General features: G+C 24.8%; 1 protein-coding gene across 2 annotated transcripts in view; it reads left to right on the forward strand.

Annotated features, from left to right (window-relative positions):
• Positions 1 to 4086: 4086 nt before the first annotated feature.
• The window catches only part of LOC119680468 (peptidoglycan-recognition protein LB-like), a 350438-nt gene continuing 332621 nt past the window's right edge, over positions 4087 to 21903 (forward strand). The window contains exon 1 of one of the 2 annotated variants that reach the window (XM_038093289.1): positions 4087 to 4231. In XM_038093289.1, coding sequence (XP_037949217.1) covers positions 4177 to 4231 — 55 coding nt within the window. In that variant the 5' untranslated portion in view covers positions 4087 to 4176. Of the gene's footprint in view, positions 4232 to 11017; positions 11110 to 21903 lie in introns of those variants that run through there. The other variant, XM_038093290.1, reaches the window with a different exon arrangement.

Below are 21903 nucleotides of genomic sequence, written 5' to 3' on the forward strand. Positions count from 1 at the left end.
TATAAACAAATAAATCTCTAATAAATAAGGTATTGCAATGTAGTCAAAAAATACACAACTTGTACTTTCAAAGTGATATTAATTTAATAAAAAATTATTTGTATACTGTGAAAAAACGACTTGAATTATATGAATTATACATATGTTTAATTTTATTTGAATAGTACCTCTTATACTATTAACTATCAGATCATATATAAATTGCACTAGGGACCCAAGGCTAGAAACTTTGCATAACCATATGCCACGAAATATGAAATTTGTACACAAAAAATATTACAATAATACAACCTCTGGGGATTAAAGTTATATTGTAGCAGTAGTTCCTTGTTACTTAAGAAATTAAGTTATCCCTTACGTGCGGCAAAAAAAATTGTATTTCTCTAATTTCACTTCTCTCAAAATTTTTGTAAACTGTATATATAATTCATCGTGTGTTTAACTTATATTTAATGATAGTGATAAGCATTTAAAGTTGTACATAATAATCAGTTTTCCTACCAATAAGCTTTTTATCCTAACTATGAGTAATTAGACACAATTAGGTCCAACTATGACTAACAAAGGAAAGCCTAAATCACTAATTATAAGAATTTTATTTAATAGAACACCAGCAACACCTGTTAGATAGCGTGACTTATGGAATTAATTCATGTGCAATGTAACACTCAAAATAATTAAGAAAGTCAAACTGGGGGAGTCAATGTAGGGCTAAAAAGTACCCGTACATAAAAAAAACTGGCTATGAGTAATTCATATATTAAAGTCCCGCATATACCACCTACAAGAATAATTATAAATTATAGCACTGCATTTATAATTCATATTAAACTAATTGCATGACTGACTTCTGAGAATGTTAATCTTGTTATATAGATTTACTAGTAATTTCAAAGTTTAACTTTAAAAAAAAAACTGATTTTAAACATTTTATTATACTAAAATCACATAAATTATCTTTATCAGCACACAGGTCGTAATATTTATTCGAAAAGCTACTTTATATTTTTATACTAGAGAAAATATTTCTTCGATATTTATCAAGGCATACAAAATAAACAAAATATTGAAAATTTAGCAAATGCGTAAATATTTACTTCGCTGATACAAATACTAAATAAGTAAGTTAAATTCCATTTAAAAATAATCAAACAAAAGTTGGCTACAGAAAGGCTAGCTATTTATCAGAAAACCCCCTCGAGTGATAAATGTATAACATCAATAATTGGTTGTTTCCAGACACGCGAGGTGCTTTACCGGCAGTTCTGCATTAAATGGTGGCGCTATAATGAAGCAGTTATTAAGTTATTAGGTCGGAATATATTTTACCGTGACTGCACATTCGAAGCCAAGGAAATATGTAATATAGATATAAAGCAGTCAAATTTTTTTGAGGAAGAGCTTATGATATCATAGGAACTGATAAAAGTAATATGATGATTTGTAACTGCAACAAAACTGGAACTATTGTAGTAATAATTCCTATTCAGATAATAGATTCAATAAGCATTTCTTTTAAATTCCTCGAGATTTATTTTCATAGTAGAAAAAATTTCTATTATTTTAAAAACTATATATAATGTTATATATATAATGTAATCTCATAATTTATATCAAATGCCGTCGAATACCTCTAATTAATACTATTCAATAAGTTTAAGATTTCTATAGACAACATTTATAAACAATAAATGAATAAATACGAAGTCAAGTATAACTACGAAATGATTCACAACAAACACTAATGGTTTTAAAATAATTCTAGGTTTTAAATTAATAAATTAAGTTAATTACATATTGGTTAAAATTATTATAAACGTAAATTTTTCTGAAGTGCCGACAATAACACATCATTGAATCGCATCAGTCCATACCATTACCCGGCCGAATAAAAACTGAGCGTTATTAGGTGTGATAAGCCAAGTCCTGTAACCTCTACTATTATAAGGCCTAAGTCGCCTTAAGTGGAATTAAAAAGATATTAAATAATTACCAAGATATCGTATTTACAATAACTTTCCTCACAAAAAATCATATTCGAAAAGAAAAAAGCACATATCACATTTTACAAATGTCTGGGGAAAACTATTGTGTTTTTATTTCTGGCTCTTAAGATTTCTAAATTTATCTTCATTTATAGTATGTTTCCACTGGTTACTTAGTAAGTATAACTTAGTAAGTTATACTTACTAAGAAAATTTCGTTAACCATAGAAACAGCCTCCGTGCTTTTTAACTCAAATGCAACCCTTAAAAATAAATTTCCCACAAGTGGGAAATTACCAATATTTAAAATATTTGTCATATGTTTTATATGTAAAATGTAAATAAAACAACTACTGAACTGCAAACAAACGCACTAAGAAAGCGCTTATATAATATATAAAATATATATATATAAATGATTTATAATATCAATTATATATTTATTTTTGTGTAATATATTATTAAGTGAAGTTTATTTAAACAAACAGAAAGTCTCTTAGAACTTTCAGAGGACTTTTTGACACGTAAAAAGTTTTTCATATGCAATGCGAAACTTATTTTAAAACTACTTAAGTTATTTACTAAGTACGCAGTGGAAACATGGTACAAATTTTTAAAATGCGATAGTTTCCGAATTTTGTTACAAATATTTCTAATATACAATAACTTTGCTAGTCGCTTTAACATATTTAAAATATACCACAAATTATATATAAAATGAAAACCTATAGTTCTTTATATCGTTTTTGAGTCGATTTTCCTCACAAAATTATTATCACCCTAAAATGATCTTATGGTACAATACACAACTCAATTAATTACACGAAAATTGTTTTTCCGAAATCCAATAAGAAAGGTTGGACATCTCTGCTTTTACCTGCTTAATGCGGGTGAAAAGTGAATTAAGGAGATATGGCGTGAATGACTGTGAAACAATTTGAGAAGCTGCGATGAGATTTGAAAAAATGTTTTTGGTACGCCAACGCTAAAACGCTAATAATGAGAAAAATATTTTTATAGAAATTACACAAAAATATCTCCCTGCGAGAGTCAATACCTCTTTTATTTTTTAGTTTGAAGAAATTACATTATTGTATTTATATTTTATATTTAATAGACTTTATCAAGCAATTAAATTGTTTTTTTTTTTGATTTTTTTTTTTAGAAATATACAAATATTTACGGATAGTTTTCTATCCGTAAGTATTTGTATATTTAGATATAAATTTAATATTTTTTGAGCAGTCATCAAATCAAATAAAATAAGTATTCTATAATTTTAAAGCTTATTTGATAGCTGCAGCAATAAAAGATATAAGTACGGAAAGGAACACAATTCCATACAATAACCAACAATTTCTCAAATGCATTTTAAGTATATTAAAAAAATTCAAAAAATAAATTTAATTTATATTATTCACTTTAAGTACTTTTATCAAGGTTATCAATCAGTTGAATCATTTTGGGGTGTAATAGATAAAAATAATGTAACTGGGGAATCACACTGCTTTTGAATAATTACTGTTCAATAGACAATAATAGAAGAGTGCACATGTTCAAACATTTTATACATTTTTATATAAATAATATATAACAGTCATATATATAAAAATATGCAAATATATTTTTTTAAATCACTCAAATATTATTGGGCTTAAGAAGTTCTTATAACTGGTGATAAGGTACCATAGAAATCCGCTGAATAAAAAGAAAAGGAATTGTATTGAAACATTGTTGACAAGAAAGAAAAATGCAATCAAATTTGTATATTTAATTTTTTATTATCAAAACAATTTGATAAGCGATTGTATTTGTTTCGCAGCATAAGCATTGCTGGTTGGTGATATAAAATATATACGAGTATAACGATTGATAAAGTATTGATTAGTTAAATTTGAAACCAAAACAAAAAAAAAACAAAGTCTTTATATTTTAGTATAAAATTCTTGTTTTACTTCATGAAGCGATAAAAAAATGTATATTTTATAGAAAAACAAAAAGAAATTCTTTGGACTTTCAGAACAAAACATACACGTCAGGTAGAAACGCACAAATTGTAGGAGAAAAAGTTTAGTCAACGAAACGTCGTCGTCGTTTACGAAAAAAACTGAAGCGGAGTTTAAAATTTTGAATTAACCAAAAAAAAAAATTCTAATAATAAAATTGTTATAAAACTATTTTCACAAAAAGGATGACAGCAATTATAAAGGACATTGTAAAAGTTGAAGAACACATAAACAGATGGGGTAAGTGACTATTCAACAAACTTTATACTATGAAAGTGAATGACACTGAAAAAAATCACACAAAAATCTACCAAAAACTAAACAAAAACTTTTTCGTGTAATTATAATAATTTTCTATAATTTCCCTCCTATTGTGTTGCAAATATACAAAAAAAAATCCCCCCAAATTTTAACTATAAATGAACAATGCTGCCAACTATTTGCGGAAGTATTTAAGTTTTTGAAAATTGGCATAGCAAACATTAACCCAAAAGTTATAGTAAATAAAAATCAGAACTTGAAAAAATACTTCAAACAAAATTTAACCACAGCCACAACAAGCAGCAACATTTTCTGTACAAAAGAATTTCAACTATTTTCTTTAACTTTGTAGATCCCCGAATTTAATACATTATACTAAGTGCTTAAAAAGAAATCACAAAAAAAAAAAGAAAAAAGAAAAATGAAAAATAAAATTATTAAAAATCAAAAGTATCTTAAAGATATCGCCACATCACATGAACCATAAAATTACAAAAAGACTTCAGTAAATGTTGGTTTGTGTATTGCAACAAATGTCTTCCATCAGTTGAAAGTTTATTTCTTAATAAAAAATATTTGTAGAATAAAAACAATAAACAATAAACAATAAATAAATTAGCAATTAAATTTTTCACACAATATTGTAAATATTTTAGTATAAAACAAAATAAATAAAAATCTGCAGAATTGTTGAAAAGATTTATGAGTTGTAATTCCCCGGATTTTATGAATTAATGGAAGAACAACTGAAAACACAGACATATACAAAAAATTAATAATATTATAAAACTTATAATTTAAAGCATTGAGATAAATAAACAAAAGCCATTAAAAATTTAGTTTGTTTTTATGCAAATTAATTATAATAAAATTATTTAAATAATTTAAATAAATATACAATTAATAATAAACATAAGAAAAATTTTTTTTTTAAAAAAATCACCAATAATTTTAATTAGTATTGATTGGTTTACAAAAACATAAAACAATAGGTCAGACTCTTTCAACATTTCCATAAATGCTATCTAACCATCTGGCGCTATCTGGCGCTATTGGAAGCATGATATGCAAAAATGAACATATCATTAAAATTCTTTCGCTGACGTATTTGTTTTAATTAGATACAAATTAATTTTAAATGATATTCGAAAGTTAACAAAATATTTAAGAAGTTACCATAATTTATTTATAAAGTCCACATTTAGTATTTCGACAAAAATTAAGCAAATGATATTAACATCTATTAACAGCAAATGATATTAATATTATCATATCTACTAAAAAAGAAATTAAAATTAATTATTAAAAATTTCTCATGTTGATGAATTTTATGATTTAAATTTAGAATAAAAATAGAATGAAAGTTATTCAGTTATTTAAAAAACAAAAAAATATTAACAATTTTCTAGAAGATAAATAAAATTTAAGGCAATAATTCATATTTTTATGCATAATAGTAAATAATGAAGGTATTAACTATGTTCCAGTTAAATAATTATATATATGATGAATATTGAGAGAAAATAATATTTAGTTCTTATATTTATTTATATTATTTATTTATTTATATTTATTTCTTATATCTAGTTTTCGACTATTTTTAGAATATTTGTAAAAAAGTACAAAGAAAAGGTTGAAACTACGTCTAACATAATATTTCAATCCCATGATAATACTTATTTACATAATGTGACAGGTAGTTATGATATGCGCTTTCCAATTACATTGTTCAACCAATATAGATTTTCTGCCGTTACCCTGAGAACCAGAATCAGTCCTAATTTAAGGTATTAGCAGAAGTTTTTTAAATTAATAGATGCACTTACTTATACTTATTTAATTATATGCACACATATAAATTGTATGCACCGACATTTGATTTAATATGTAAATTATAAATATATTTAAATACCTTATTAAATATATATGCGTAGGTAGGTTAGGTAGATTATACCGGCGATCACAAGGTATCCATTTAGGCCTATAAGCCCATTATGTTACCGTATAATTAAGAGTTAGAACCACTTAGAACCTTATAAGGCTTATAATGCTATTCAGGGAGTGGTCTTGCGGTTCGTCAAGATCATCAACAAAGAAAAAAATATATATAAATATACAGATATTATCGTAATACACCTTAGTATATATTTTTTTTAATTTAAAGGAATATGTTAGATAAACAATTCTAAAATAAATAAAAAAACGAACCAATTAAAAATAAATATATTTAAATAAACACACAAAAAAACAAAATAGGAATAAAAATACGAAAATTATTTAAATTTTTAAAGCGATAAATTAAATTTGAATTAACAAATTAAGAAAAGAAATAAATAAATATAAAAAAAAATAAAATATATAAAACAAAATTTAAAAATATAAAAAAATATATAAGAAAAAATATGTAAAAAATAATATAAAAAATTAAAAGAACTAAAATACATAAAATAATTTAAAGACAAAAATACAAAAACAAAACAAAAAAAAATTTATTAAAAAAAAGCAAAAATAAAAAAAATAAAATACATATAAATAACAAAAAAAAATAAAATATACATAAATAAAAAAAAAATAAAATATACATAAATAAAAAAAATAAAATACATATAAATAAAAAAAAAAAAATATACATAAATAAAAAACAATAAATATATATAATAAAAAAAATAAAATATACATAAATAAAAAAAAGTAAAATATACATAAATAATAATAATATATATATATATATATATGTATATATATAAAATAAATAAGAAATATAAAAAGAAATTCAATAAAAACAATGAATGGAAAAACGAAGCACAGGTGCTTAAAATGATATTTCCTGAATTCGTTAAAAGCCACATCCTATATAATGGCACTTCTTCGGTCAAAAACTGGTTAATAACAGATAAACCAAAATTATTATTTTTATGTAACGAATGTCCCATATAAAATGCAATCAAAATACCGATACACTTCGACATTATATCTTTCCTTACACCAAGTCTATTGTATGAACAAAATTACAATACAAAACAAAATAAACTTAAATAATAAATTTATTTAAAGAAAATTATTAAATAGAATATGTGTGTGGATCGGAATATAAATATATTATATTATATATAAATATAATATAATATAAATAGAATATAAATTATTATATCAGCTCTTTTATTTTACAAAGTTAACATGACAATTATTTTTGGAAACTGGAGTTTTCGCATTACTCACCAACCTTCTTTTATGGCCTGAAATAAATAATAATTCAATTTAATAAAGAATGATAATGTCTACATTATCATGAGAGACTTTTAAAATATGCAAAGTTCAACTGTATGAAATGACTCATAGATGAAGTAACAAATGTTAGACATTTCGTAATACTCGTACTGCTTACTCTAATACAATTAGGGGGTTTCAGAAGTGCTCGGTAACTAAGTACAATGATAAATGATAAAATTGTACATATATTTAAAATTACAATATTACCTGGTTACCAAATTAGTGATTTACCGAGGCTTCAGCTTCATAGTTATTTCGGTGTCGGTAAAATAATTTTCCTATTGAGCAAATTTATCCTTCGGACATTATTTTTGACTTGCTCATCATTACTAATCATTATTTGAAAATATTTCTGCTGCCATATCTGTCACTGTAAACTTATTGTAATAAAATGCATTATGACTATAATGACAAAATTTTGAAATTTCTTTAAATAAATGATTAATATTTCAAACCGCAACATAAGCTACATAATCAATCACTTAACTTAGCTTATCAGCGTTACTTAGCAAAACAACGACCTTGCCAAAGACATAACTAGAGTCAAAATCTAAACTTTATCGGACTAAGCAATTAATTGACAAAATTTTATAAGGGTAATAAAAATTTATTTATATACGTGAGAAAACAAAGCACTTCAAAAAGTATTTTTAAAGTGTTTAATATAAATTTCTTAAAAAATGGAGCTTGTCCAAAACAATGGATAATATGCAAAAAAATACTTTATGAATTTATTTACTATATATATAAACAAAATGTGTTCGAATAAATATAAGTAATAAATCCTTTATCCAAACGAAAAAACTCGAAAATAGAAACTGACCCATTTTCAATTTGAACCAAACTGTAGGAAGTCAAAGGAAATTTCATCAAAAAAAAACCTTTAGTTAAATCATAATGTTATATCCATTTACATATGTTAAATACAAACGTCGATTCCGTGAAATATTTTTTGTTTTGTAATCTATTATTCAAATTTCAAAAACTTGAATATTATGATCATTTGAAATTGATATTTGAAAAATATTGAATGCGGCTTTATGCAAATTTCTTTAAATTTATACAAAACAATTGTTTTTATATAGCAGTCATAGCATAGCATAAAAGCAAAAGATAATTCCAATAAATCATGCGGGATGCGATTTTAATATTAGCTAAGATCGAAGGTATCAAAGAAATACAAAATGTACAGAATAATCGCTTTTAAAAAAAAAAGTTTCTTTGGCTTAAGTAGACATAATCGTTCATTTTGCAAACGAACATAATTGAAGCATATGGATACCCACAGTTAGTAGCTCACGATTCTAAAGAAGGTCTCGCCTAAGCTTTTTCTCACATCTACAAACTGGGAGTTTCAGTTGAAAGCCACTGAACATAGACAAAAAGGATACAACTGAATATTTTCTTTACAAAAACGCTTAAACCGGGCAAGATTTAGACATTCCACTAAACGTTCGCCACGTTCACAAACGTAGATCTTCTAAATATAATTTCCTTCATTAATATAGCGCATTGATATCAAAACTAAGATTTTTATGGCCAGCTTTGTGGCAACAAAATAGTGCAAAACTGCACCTAAAAATTTTTGAAAACTTATTTGTTTAATTTTTGAAGTTGTCCATCAGTTTCTTAGTATCATCAAAGCAGTTCCATAAAAAGGAATTTTGTACTTCTTGCATACTGTTGCACCATTTGTATGTATATACATGTTTGTTTATTACTAATTTACAGCACAACTATCTGTGAAAAAAAAATAACAAATTTACATAAACAACAATGTTGTTTTGTGTGCCAGAGCAATTTATATGTATATACATGTTTATTTATTATTGATTTGCAAATATTTGCGAGAATGGTATAGCAACAAGAAAAGATGTTCTCTTTTAATCGAAATATTTTTAATGTATAGCTTGATTTCCTAAGTGATGTTGAGTTTTTTAATTTTTTGTATATTAGTATCTAATTTTTCTTAAAAGTATTTTTTTACAAGGCTACTTCAGAAACTTTTACATAACTCTTAAATGATTCATCTAGTTATTTTGTAAGGAAAACTTCTGCCTTTCTTAAACCTGAAAGCGTATAATTAAATATATGTTCTTTTTTGTAAATTTAAACAGTTTCTTATCTTTAGCTTAAAACCTAGTAAGAAAGTCATATTAGAAAAACTACTTTTGCGGTCTACCAATCAGAATCGATCTCCACAATTTTTTATGTACTTTTTTTTAATAAAATATAAAAACAACAGGAAACAACTTAGAAATAAATACGTCATAGAAGTACAGAAAAATTACTTTTTAGTTGATTTAATTAAATAAGTAAAGATTACAAATAATTAACCCGGCTGAATGAACTTTTCATATATTAGCTGTTTCATTCATTATTTTTTAATACGCACAGAGAAAATACATGCCATTTTAGGAAGATCTGGTGCAGATCGAGAGAATTGAGCTAAATATGAGTTAAAACAATTGCTCCAATTAACTCAAACCCATCATTTCGCTCAAATTAATGCTTATTAGGTGCCGATTACAGCACTTCAGTGACATAAGTAATTCAATTCAATAAAAATTGTCGTATATGAAAATTCAATAAAATAAAATAATAAGTGAATATGAATGAATGAATGTATGATTGTATGTAAATATATATAATTTATATACAATAAAAATTGTAAATATCAACAAGAATTAGTTTTAAGCTCAGTCAACTCAGTGGAACTAAGCAATTTTTAACAAATTATTTGATTTATTCAACGATTTGAGTGTGATTTTTTTTGCCTTTTTTATATAAACAATTTATTAATTTTGTTTTTTTTTTTGTATTCATTTTTACACTTAATTTGTTGTTGTTGTTTACTTAGTAGTACTACAAGTTGTAGTTAATGTTGCTTTTGATTATTTTCTTTTTTGTTTTTTTTTGTTTTTGTATTGTTTGTGGTGTTTTGCACGATCAGTGCGATATTCGGCATTTGTCTATAAACGCAAGTTTCCGACATACGGTAAACACTCGATTCCCGAACTTCTGCCGTGAAAGGTGTTGGTGAAAAATAAAACCGCAAACACGAAAAATTACGTATACGCCTTAGCAGCTTTTATATATAATAATTAGTAATAAATAAATCGTTTAAAAGCGCGGGTTATGTTAATAGCAATACTTTAAAGAAAAATAAATAAAATAAATAAATTTTAAAAAATAAAAAAATTTATTTAATAAATAAATCTATAGATATAAAGAAAATAAAATATTTAATATAAAATAAAGAAATATAAATTAAAATATAAATTAATAAAATAAATTTATAAAAAATTTCAATAAGAGAAAATATGTAAAATATACATACAATAAAATTTATAACAATTCTTGCCAATTAAATTGTAATATAAAAAGTGTCAAAAAAGTTCCTATCGTAAAATTAATAAGTGATATAAATAAAAAAAGACCATAATAAAGCAATTAGTTCCTACAGAAAGAAAAAAATTTATTATATTATAAACTTTTATTCTATTTAATTTTACGTAAACAAAGATTTTTTTTATAAAAACAATAAAATATGACAGCTTTTGGCTTATTTCTCTTATCTATGCTCGGTAAGTTGTTCAAAATTTCCTAAAGCACTTAACATTGAAAACTATTAGACAAGCTGAGGGTCTCTTATCAAATTAAGTCTTCAAATTTTTAATTTGCTTATCAGTATTCGTTATGTTCAGTATACTTAAGCCACTACTTAGAGATAATAACAAAATTTATTGCTTATTACTACATAAACTCATCACAGAAAAACAAAATGATAGAAAATAGGCGATTATTGCAATTCAGTATCAATTAAATTAAAATATTGGAATATAGCAACTAATCTCCTTAACAACTAAATAGACAAACTATATAAATTTTCATAGAAACACTATTTAATTAATAAATCTATTAAATTCAAAGAAATATTTTATTCATAGTTACTTATATTCACTAATCATTTTTGTCGCTTTTAAAGTGTGTGATACTTTTAAAGTGCATTTCACTTATCTACTTGATAATGCATTCAATAATTTCTCCTCCCTTCATTTTCATACAGATACATATATATTTCTGTAACTTATTTAGTTGAACAAATTAATCCATTGCATATGTTTGTGAGAAAAAATTGTTATATATTTATTGCAGAATATTAAAACTGTAATTGCAATTAAAATCCATAATTCGTAGTTTTCGCATTAATGCAATTATTGCTTTCACAAGACCGTGTCACATAATTTAACAAATTCACATCAATAATCATTGCAATTACAGAATTTTAATCATTAATTTTATTTAAAGTTAATTAATTTTTTGGCACATACAAGATATTGTATTTATTTTATAAACAGGAATACTATGCTTGGTCTATTATGACATCATACAACTTATTCAAAGACATATAAATATAAATCGGGGACTATTTATTGTATATAGAAATAAAAGTGTATCACAAAACTATCACATTATAAAGTGGAATTAATGTTAATAGCTGAATGATATAAATGTAAATTTGTATTTTTATTCATGTGTTCGTAAGTGCATATGCACCTATCGCTACTATATTTCTTTTATTTAAAAACCAAACAGGGTTTCTACCGTATTGAGGTCACAATTGAACCCAAGAAAGCCCATTTTTTATTAGGACCAATAATTCATAAAATTCAATTAAAACACGAAAAGTCTAAAAATGTAAAAACATAGTGTACTGCAAACTCTACATTATAATATTACGATAATACAAATGTATTAAGAATTTTATTTTGTAAATAATATACGTATAAATATATCAAACATTTATTTTTTAATATAAATGATATACCTTCTGCTCAAAAAGTACTCGGATTTTGTAAATAAAACACACAAATTTAAATTTTATTCCACATTTATTTTATCTCCTTCAAAATATGCTCCTTCTGAAGCGATACACATATGCCAACACAATCTGCTTAACACAATCTTCCATACACTTTTCGTAGGCCCGTGAAGTTATGGCTTTTAGATCCTCCAGCGAATTCTCTTTTACCGATTCAATCGACTCAAAACTCTTACCACGAAGGGGCAAGTTGAGTTTCAGGAACAGGAAAAAATCACACGGATCCAGATCTGGCGAATTTGGTGCCTGAGCGATGACAGTGGTGCCGTGTTTGGTCAAAAAGTCGCTTACAACAAGAATTTTCCATAGTAAAAGTCGTTAAATGCATTTGAGGTAGTCTCACATTAACAGCTGCTGTAAACAAACTAATTGACGGATGATGCTCAAATTTATACCATATGTCAAGGAAGGGTGTACCAATATAACAAAAAAAAAATTTTTTAAAAAGGTCTATTACTTAAGGAGTAGTTAACAAAGAACAAAATCCGTATACTTTTTGAGCCGTATTTAATATTAATTTTGATATTGAGACGTATTATATTACATTTAGTCCTTTAATGTAAAAAACTAATTCCCTAAAAAATAAATAAAAGTGATGTCTGTAATGTAATTATTTTATTTTCGTCACTGCTTTTGCTCTATTACTTTACTTTTGAATGATATTATTCTCTCGCTTTTAGAAAACTAAGTTAATTATAAGTGTTTTAGATCATTCATATGATTAGAAATATTTTAAAATAAATATTTATAGTAAACAAGTATATTTAAATGATTTACAACATTGTACCATTCTCCTTATTTTATTTAGTTTAAAAAATATGTATGTATTTTTTTTTTATTATTTTTTTTTTTTAAATTATATTTTTCTTAATAAAACAGTTTCACGGTTTAGCTGCCTCTTCAGTATAATTTTTTATACAGTTAGCTTGAACTTTTTATTGTTCACTAGTACATCCGCACGAATGACATGCTAAGAGACCTTAGAATAGATCCGATCATAAAATGCATAAGGGACAGAGCTCTGAAGCTATATGCGAAAACCGACAGGCTGCCCTACTTCGCACTATCTAATCTCAGAGTAATCACTAACCGCATGGGGCGGTATGCAGATCTTAGATCAATCATTCAATAATCACGAAGATTATCAGGAATACTCAAATTAGTCAGTGAGATGGGCGGGATTCTGCAGAATCCCCCCCAGCTATCATAGAGTAAAAGTGCCCAGGTGCACTAACTCGGGAAAGGCTTAACATAACTAGTGTTTTATTTTATTTTTTAATGCATTTAAATGGCAGTTTTTTATATTGAATTTTATTAAAACATAAAAATATTTACTTGAAAATTAGCTTAATCAATTACAAATACAATGTTCAATGTTTGAATTAATTTCTTTAGAAAGTTATATTTACAAGTTTTATAACTTTTTATTTTAATTTAATAATAGTTTCAGTTCCCTGATGATGACTTCAGAAATTATGGTAAAATAGTTCGTTATTTTTGCTAAATTTTTAATCTTAAAAATAATAAAAAATTATTTGGTCATAAAACAATAAATATAAATTTATATTTTGATTATTTCTTTTTTAATTTTTCTCTTTTCGTGTTTAAAACTTCTCTTTTTATTTAACGACCTTTTTCGTTGTATTTTAATTTTTATTTTTTCCGAGTGTCTTTTGTTAATATTTTTCTTGGATTTTATATTATTTAGATCTTTTTCCTCGTTCTCTGTGTGTTAATTTTTGCTACTTATTTTTTAAATTTATTTTGTTTTTATTTATTTTTCTATTTGATTCTTACTTTTTTTATTTTGAAGAACTATTCACTTTATCCAACTATACGGAATTCATACAATTTTCTTGTAACTTTGCTTTCTATCGAATCCTTTTTCCTTCCATCGAGTATTACAATTATTTCTGTGTTTTTTTTTTTATGTTGAAATGTAACTAACAATTAAGTTACACTTTGTAGCAATAAATTATATTTCAATTATTTAATTTTTTTAATTCAGTTCTAACATCAACAAAGTTGATTATTTTATTTGAACTTGAAACTATGTTCAATATCTGATCTTACTATATTAGAAAATAATATCGACTGTTTTTTCTTTTTTGTCATTTATCATTTTCAGTTTTGATTTCATGTTCCTTCTATATTTTTTCTGTTTTTTTTTTGTTTTTCCACTTTCTTTTTTTTAAATTTTTTCTTTAATTTTCCTTTTCTCTTCTTCTTTAATTTTTTTTTTAGTTTTTCTTTTCTTTTTTTTAAACTTTATTTTTCCTGTTATTTTAATTGAATTTTAGAATATCAAACTTATAATTTGAAAGAAATAATAGATGTATTTATGATTATATGTATCTAGCTCGGTAAATATATAACAGTGCAACAGGACCTTATAATAAGTGTTATTGTTATTTTTCACAAATTAATTTTCTTTCTAACATTGGAAATATTAAAACAGTGGCTGCTTACTATCGAGACTTTCAAGCTTAAATGCACTCTTATTTTTTATTCTTAAATTATTATAATATTTTTTACAAGAAAATATTTAATACGTATATTAAATTGAGAACTTGTCTTTTTGGAGCAAAACGAAACAAGACTATATACAAAAACAAATTTGCCAAAACAACAATGTTGTTATATGTGCTTTAGGCATTTGTTTGTACGAACAATATTCTTTTAAATAGAAAGTGTGCAATACAGATGTACACTATTCATTGCAATTAAATGATTAACAATTAAAATTTTATGTTTTTTTTTAGATTTTTAAGTTTACTTAGTAAAGGCCATGTAATGTAGAGTGTCATGAGTTCGTCAAAATTGTCTCTTTTGGGCTTTGACGAAAATGCATGTTATGCATAGTATCACAAAAATTGTAATAATTTGCTTTTAATTCTAATATTTACAAGATTCACTTACAATAGCTTTTACAATGCTTGACTTAATTACATTAAATCATGTACTTGAATTGAGGATATATGATGTTGAGGATTTTTTAAAACTAAACACACTACACATTTTTTGTAGCGCAGAAAAACTTTTAATATTACCACTATCAACACTTATACAAATACAAATTTCGTTAATGAAATTTTCATTTATGCAATAATTATTTTTTAACTTTTCATACGGTTTTAGTGTGAATCCTTCATAATTACATTATTAATTAATTATACCATTAATATCAATAATAAAAATAATCGAATGCTTTCATTGCTCTGTGTGCATTGATAATAAAATCAAGAAGTACAATTATTTTTGATTGGTAGAAGCAAAACTCATACGAACAAATTTTACAGTTCGTTGATTCTTAATAAAAAAGTTCATTAAAATAATTTTCGAAAAATTTCATTTAAAATGATTTGGTATTTTTGAATTTTACAGAAAATTCAGATATTATTTTCGAGAAAGTAATAAATTTAGTTAAAATTAGTTAAAACTTAAAATAATTATTATTTTAATTATTTTAAGAATAAAGCAAAGCAATATATAATTTTATATATAGTTTGCAGTGATTTTTTGTATATCACAACTATTCCGTGATTTTATGTTTAAATTATCATAAAAAAAGTCATTTTTTTTAAATATATTTAAAGATGCTGTATTTCATATCAATAGAAAACTCAACAAATGCATTATGTTGAAAATTTGATTAAAATATATATTTTCGACTCACAAATGGATAGCTCTACAATATATATATAAATAAACATTTATATAAAAACATTTATATATTATATATTTAATTTAAAAAAAAATTTTGAAAGAACATAAATATTTCTTGAGCCACAAAATGGATAACCCTATACTAAATCGAAATTTATCTCTTAAGGACTCAATACTTTTAAGGATATTTAAAGGTGTTTATTCACATTAATAGGAAGACTAAACAATACAAATATTCATCATTGATAGCCTTTGGATTAACACAATGTTATAGTTTCGCTTACTATTTTAAAAGAAAATTAAAGCGTTATGTTTAACTTTAATTAACTTTTTATGTGTCTAATATTAAAAATTAAACACATAGCTAATTTGAATATTAAATAACGCATGTAATGTAATTTAAATTAATGTATGTAATAAAGAAGTCATTAGAAAGCCAAATAAATGTAGTGAATATCTTATAAAAATTTAATTGAAAATCGTATCACTTCTGCGCTTAGATGGAAATGTGTAGAATCTATACAAAAACACGGTGTTCACACACAAATCTACACTAATTAATATTTCAATAATTACGGTAATTAATTCTGGAAGCTCACACTTCGCTCTCGTATTTCTAATTACCCGCACCCAGCAAAAGCTCATTATTTATTACTTGTTTTTTTAATAAAGTAAATAGAAATGTATGTAGAAGTTTTATTAATTAATGTTTAAATAAATTGTTGAAATTATAATAACATTAAAATATTAGTTACAATTTGAAGTGCGTGCGAAGTGTGAGCGTTGAGTTTTGAATAAAATGCTGTGAGCTGTGACCTATAAGCTATCAGCTATCAGCTCTACGGTCTACGCTATACGCTCTAAGCTAAATAAATTATTTCATTTGCTGGCTTGCTACACTGTTGTATTTGCCGTTTTTGTTGTTGTGCTATTATGCGTATAATGCATGTTCGGTGTATGCGTAATCGTGTGAGTGAATTGCCACTGTAGATTTGTAATAACATCGTATGTATTGTTTTTGTTGTTTTTGTTGCTGGTGCTCGTACTGTATAATTATTATTTGCACGTAATTAATATTTCATGACAAAATTGCCGAAAGCAATTTGGTTTGTAAGTGTAATTTTCGTGGGTGGTGGGGAGATGGGGAGGGGAGAAACCAGTAAGCAGCATAACACTAAGTTGTGTTATTAACGATCAAAGGATGTTAATAGGCCGCACAATGTGTGCTGTTTGTTAATTTCTAGTTATGCACTGAAAATCATTAGGCAAAGCGTGTACTTTATAGGTGCGATATTGTAGTACGATATGCACACTTACTCGCTTGTTTAGGCGCCTAAATCGTTGGATTGCTTGATTTGTAACATTTAACAGGCGCACATAATAATTTCCTCTAAAATAACTTCATCGTTTAGTACATATAGAATTTGCCTACGAGCAATTATTATTGGTAAAGTTTACTGACTTTGAAAACGAACAATCACACAAATCCAAGGTAATTTTAGACTAATACGATTCGTGGAGCATGCAATCTCAATATTAAACTAAAATAAAATAAAGTAAAGTGTGCTGACATGATAAACATTAATTAAACAAGGTTCTAATATTAATGAAAGTATTTAAAATAAGTTGTTGAAAAACAAATTAAAATGAAAAAAAAAAATTTTTAGTGAATTAGTAGTACGACATAATCATCATAAAATGTTGATGTGATATCATAATATCATAACATCATAAAAAATTAAAGATAAAGTTAAAGAAGACTTTGATTTCATTTACAGAAATGGGAAAAATGTTGGTATTACATATAGAATATGCTAAATATGTACATTAACCAATATATATTTTTTGGTCTACAAAATTATAACCGAGCCATTAACAGCTTTGAACTAACAAGTTTTCAAAAATTATCTCAAAATATTTAAAGGTTCTATATTTCATATTTAAAGGAAACTCAACAAATGCATTATATTGTAATTTGATTAAAATATATATTTTCGAGTCACAAATGGATAGTTCTACACTTTATATTACATATAAATAAAAAAATATTATCAAAAAACAAATTATAAAAATAATTAAAATATAAAAAATACATGTATAAAAACATAAATCAAAACAATTATAAAAACCTTAATAAAAACATATATAAAAAAATGTATATAATGTATATTTAATTTAAAAAATATTTTGAAAGAAAATAAATATTTGTTGAACCACATAATAGATAACCCTATGCTATATCGAAATTTGTCTCATAAGGACACATTACATTTGTGTTAATAGAAAGACCAAACAAGTGAAATAGTAGTACAACATCATCATTATATCATAACATCATAAAATGTTAATGGTAAAGTTAAAGAATATTGTGAATATGAAATTATCAAAATATTGGTACTACAGTACGTATGAGTAATCTAACCACAAAGTTTCTTCATAAAATGTTTTTGTTATGTTGTATTAAAATTCAAAATAAAGGAAAATAAAGTGAACATTTTTTTCAATTTTGGTAATTGTTACAAAATTACTGCGTAGAAGTATTCGTACATATTCCTGGATTTATAAGGGAAGCATAATAGCTTACATATTTCACTGAAACTTAGCTCCGATTTTACTAATACTCTTCTTTAATATTATTTAATCACACAGTGGAAATCAAATATCTGTAACTAACACAAATAATGATAAACTTCAATATTTCTCATCAAACTAAATTATAGGGTCATATTATACAGACACTCGTATAACAAATGATCATTTTACGCTCTTTTTGGTCATAAACAAAAGACATGTTATGCAGAGTATGATATCAAAATCAACAACTACTATTTTTCCTACTATTTCGAAACGTTTTTTGTGCCTAAATTTAAAAGATATTTATTTTGGTTTGAATATATCTACATATCTATGTAGGAAAAATTTATTATTATCTATACAAAAATACAAATATTTAGTTCTAATACGTGCAAACTCTGAAGTTTGTTATTGAACAACACTATTTTGATCATCGTGACAAAGCCAGTCACGGTGACCAAATCGAATTCGAAACTTCTCTCTTTCTTACGATCTCACTGTTTTAAATTACATTGAAAATAACAACAATTTCAAATTTGACGTGACCATGACTGTCTATATAACATGATCCTGAAACTGAGAACAGTATATATTTTTATTATTAAACAATATTAAATATAATACTAAAAATTATTGTTAAGAATTGTTTAGTTACATAATTATTTTATTTTTTGTTTTTATTTTTTTTTTTTATTTATTTATATATTATTTTAAAACCTTTCATGATTGTAACTCTTATTTTGTCGTTTTAGTTATTGTTAATTTAAATCTAAAGAAAATATTGTATTATAATAAGTCAATTGTTCTATTATAATCATGCCATAATTACGAATATATTATTGCTATACTTCTAAATTTATATTATTATTATAACTTATATATTATTATAACTATTATGTAAACACACACAGTCTTATCTTTTTTATTACATATTTATTTTTTTAGTAACTAAAATAGTCCTATTGCTACATATAAAATAATATATAATAGTAATATAATTAATATCAAATATAATAATATATACCAAAATAATGTTGTATAAAAAGTATGTTAATTGGACATATAAAGTTATAATTTTTACCTAATCTGTAATGCTTAAACAATTTTAATTAATATTTTTCAATTATTTACCAAGCAGTTATAAAACTGCACTTATTAATTAATTCAGTGTAACTTTTTAACACTTAAATCTTATCAATAAATTTTTTGAATTAAATTAAATAAATAAAATTATTAATGGCTTATGTGAGTAATATATTTTCTACTAGACAAGCTATCATTTTCATTTTTAATTATTAAAATACAATGATTTTTTTAATAAATGAATAAATAAATTCAATTTTATAAGCAATTATTCATTATATAATTACATACTTAATTAAACCAAACAAGCAATATTTTCAACATTAAGACTTATTTATCTAAGACTTATTTATTTAATTTAGAAGAACTAAGGAACTATCAGTTACTATTGAGCTGAATGAACTTACATTACTCAAGAATTGCATCTTATCAACATATAATGTACTTAGTAGATAATTACAGTATTACACGTTTATGAATAGCATTTACTGATACACTATGACATTCCATTCAATTTCAAATGAATAAGTCACGTTCAGCTACAGATAATTAATTTTTATTTTCATTATTAGATATCACTGTTGCTAACAGTACTTAATTATATTTATTAAACACAAGTGCTATTGTAATTAAATGAAATTTTTGTGGCATATTTTTTTTTTGCTAAAATACTTAAAAGCACTTTATTATTGAGAGCTTTTAATAATTAAAAAATACTCGGGGTTTTTTACTGTTATATTGCACACTTGGATTTTTTTTATTTTTAAAATCAAAATAAATAAAAATTTGAATATTTTTTTTAAATATACATATTTACGTTACATTATTTTCATTGCACAAGAAGAATAAATCAAGAATGTTATTAGAATTAAATTCGATTCAAATTTTCAAAGTATAGTTTAATAAGTGGCTCCCATTTTATTATTACACATAGTTTATGCTACAATCCAATCTTTAATGTACTTAAAGATAATGATGCAACCTTATTTTAAATTAAGATGTCATTTTTTTTATATAACCAAGATACATAACGTTAATTCTCCAAGATAGGTGAATCATAATTAGGTTAGGTTATAATGACAATCTTAAGGGTCCACTTAGGCCTATTGAGCCATTGTGTTACTGTATAAAATTCTTAAAGGTCTAAAAACCACTTTGCATCTCTGGCAAACCTTGAGATAATTTTTAGAGGGAAGTTTTGAAACAATCAATCAGTGCCGCGTATGAGTAGTACCAAAGCAAATGTTAGGCACGTTCATCGCCCTCTCCATAACTGCAGTAGGAATGATTAAGAGAAAGATTTAATTTTCTAACATGGTTCTCCAAACGGCTGTCACCTGTCAGCAAGCCTCCACAAGACTGTTATCTTAACAGAATATCTCAATGAGAGTACTGGATTTTTTCTTAAAAGATCGATGCCAACTTGCATAGAGATATAACTAAATATCATTGAATCTTTGGTATGTCAACTATATGTCCAGATTTTTTATGAGCTCAGAGTGATTACCTGAAGCACTTGATTTGGTCACCTCGTCTACATTGCAATTAACTCAAATGTTTGCGAAAACATTCCTATAATTGCGAATTAAATGCAGCAATATTTTTTCTATGTAATTTCGGTTTTCTTTATTGGGTTCTTATATGATATATTCAACTTTGTTAATAATTTCTCGAATATTAGTTACTTTCCTACCCATTTAACTGAACAACTGGGTCTTTGACTGTTGTGTATTTCACTTGTATGCACTTCACTTGTATAATTTATAATTTTTTTTTATTAAATGAAAAAAGGACTTGAAGTTAAAATTAAATTTTTAAACAATATTATTTATAGAAATAAATTCTTAAAATTTTATTTGATATGAAACATTAATTTTGATTTATTGAATATGTATATTTACGCCTACAATTCGCTACAAAGCCTCATTTCACACGTACAACACGTGTACCCACGACTCCTTATATACGTAGGAATATATTGCCCTCGCCTTTGCTAGCTTAAAAGTTAATTAAAAATGTTCTTGCGGTTAATTTAATGCGCCTCGTTGTGAAGGATGAAGTATGTATGTGAAAACATCTGAAAGTATGGATTTACTCTGTAGATGCAACTTTTTCCCTGATTTCAATTTCTTGTTATTGGTGTTTTTATAGTGAGTGTAATTAAAATTTCATT

This window comes from Teleopsis dalmanni, chromosome 2 (genome assembly GCF_002237135.1).
Source record: "Teleopsis dalmanni isolate 2A chromosome 2, ASM223713v2, whole genome shotgun sequence".
Taxonomy (NCBI): domain Eukaryota; kingdom Metazoa; phylum Arthropoda; class Insecta; order Diptera; family Diopsidae; genus Teleopsis; species Teleopsis dalmanni.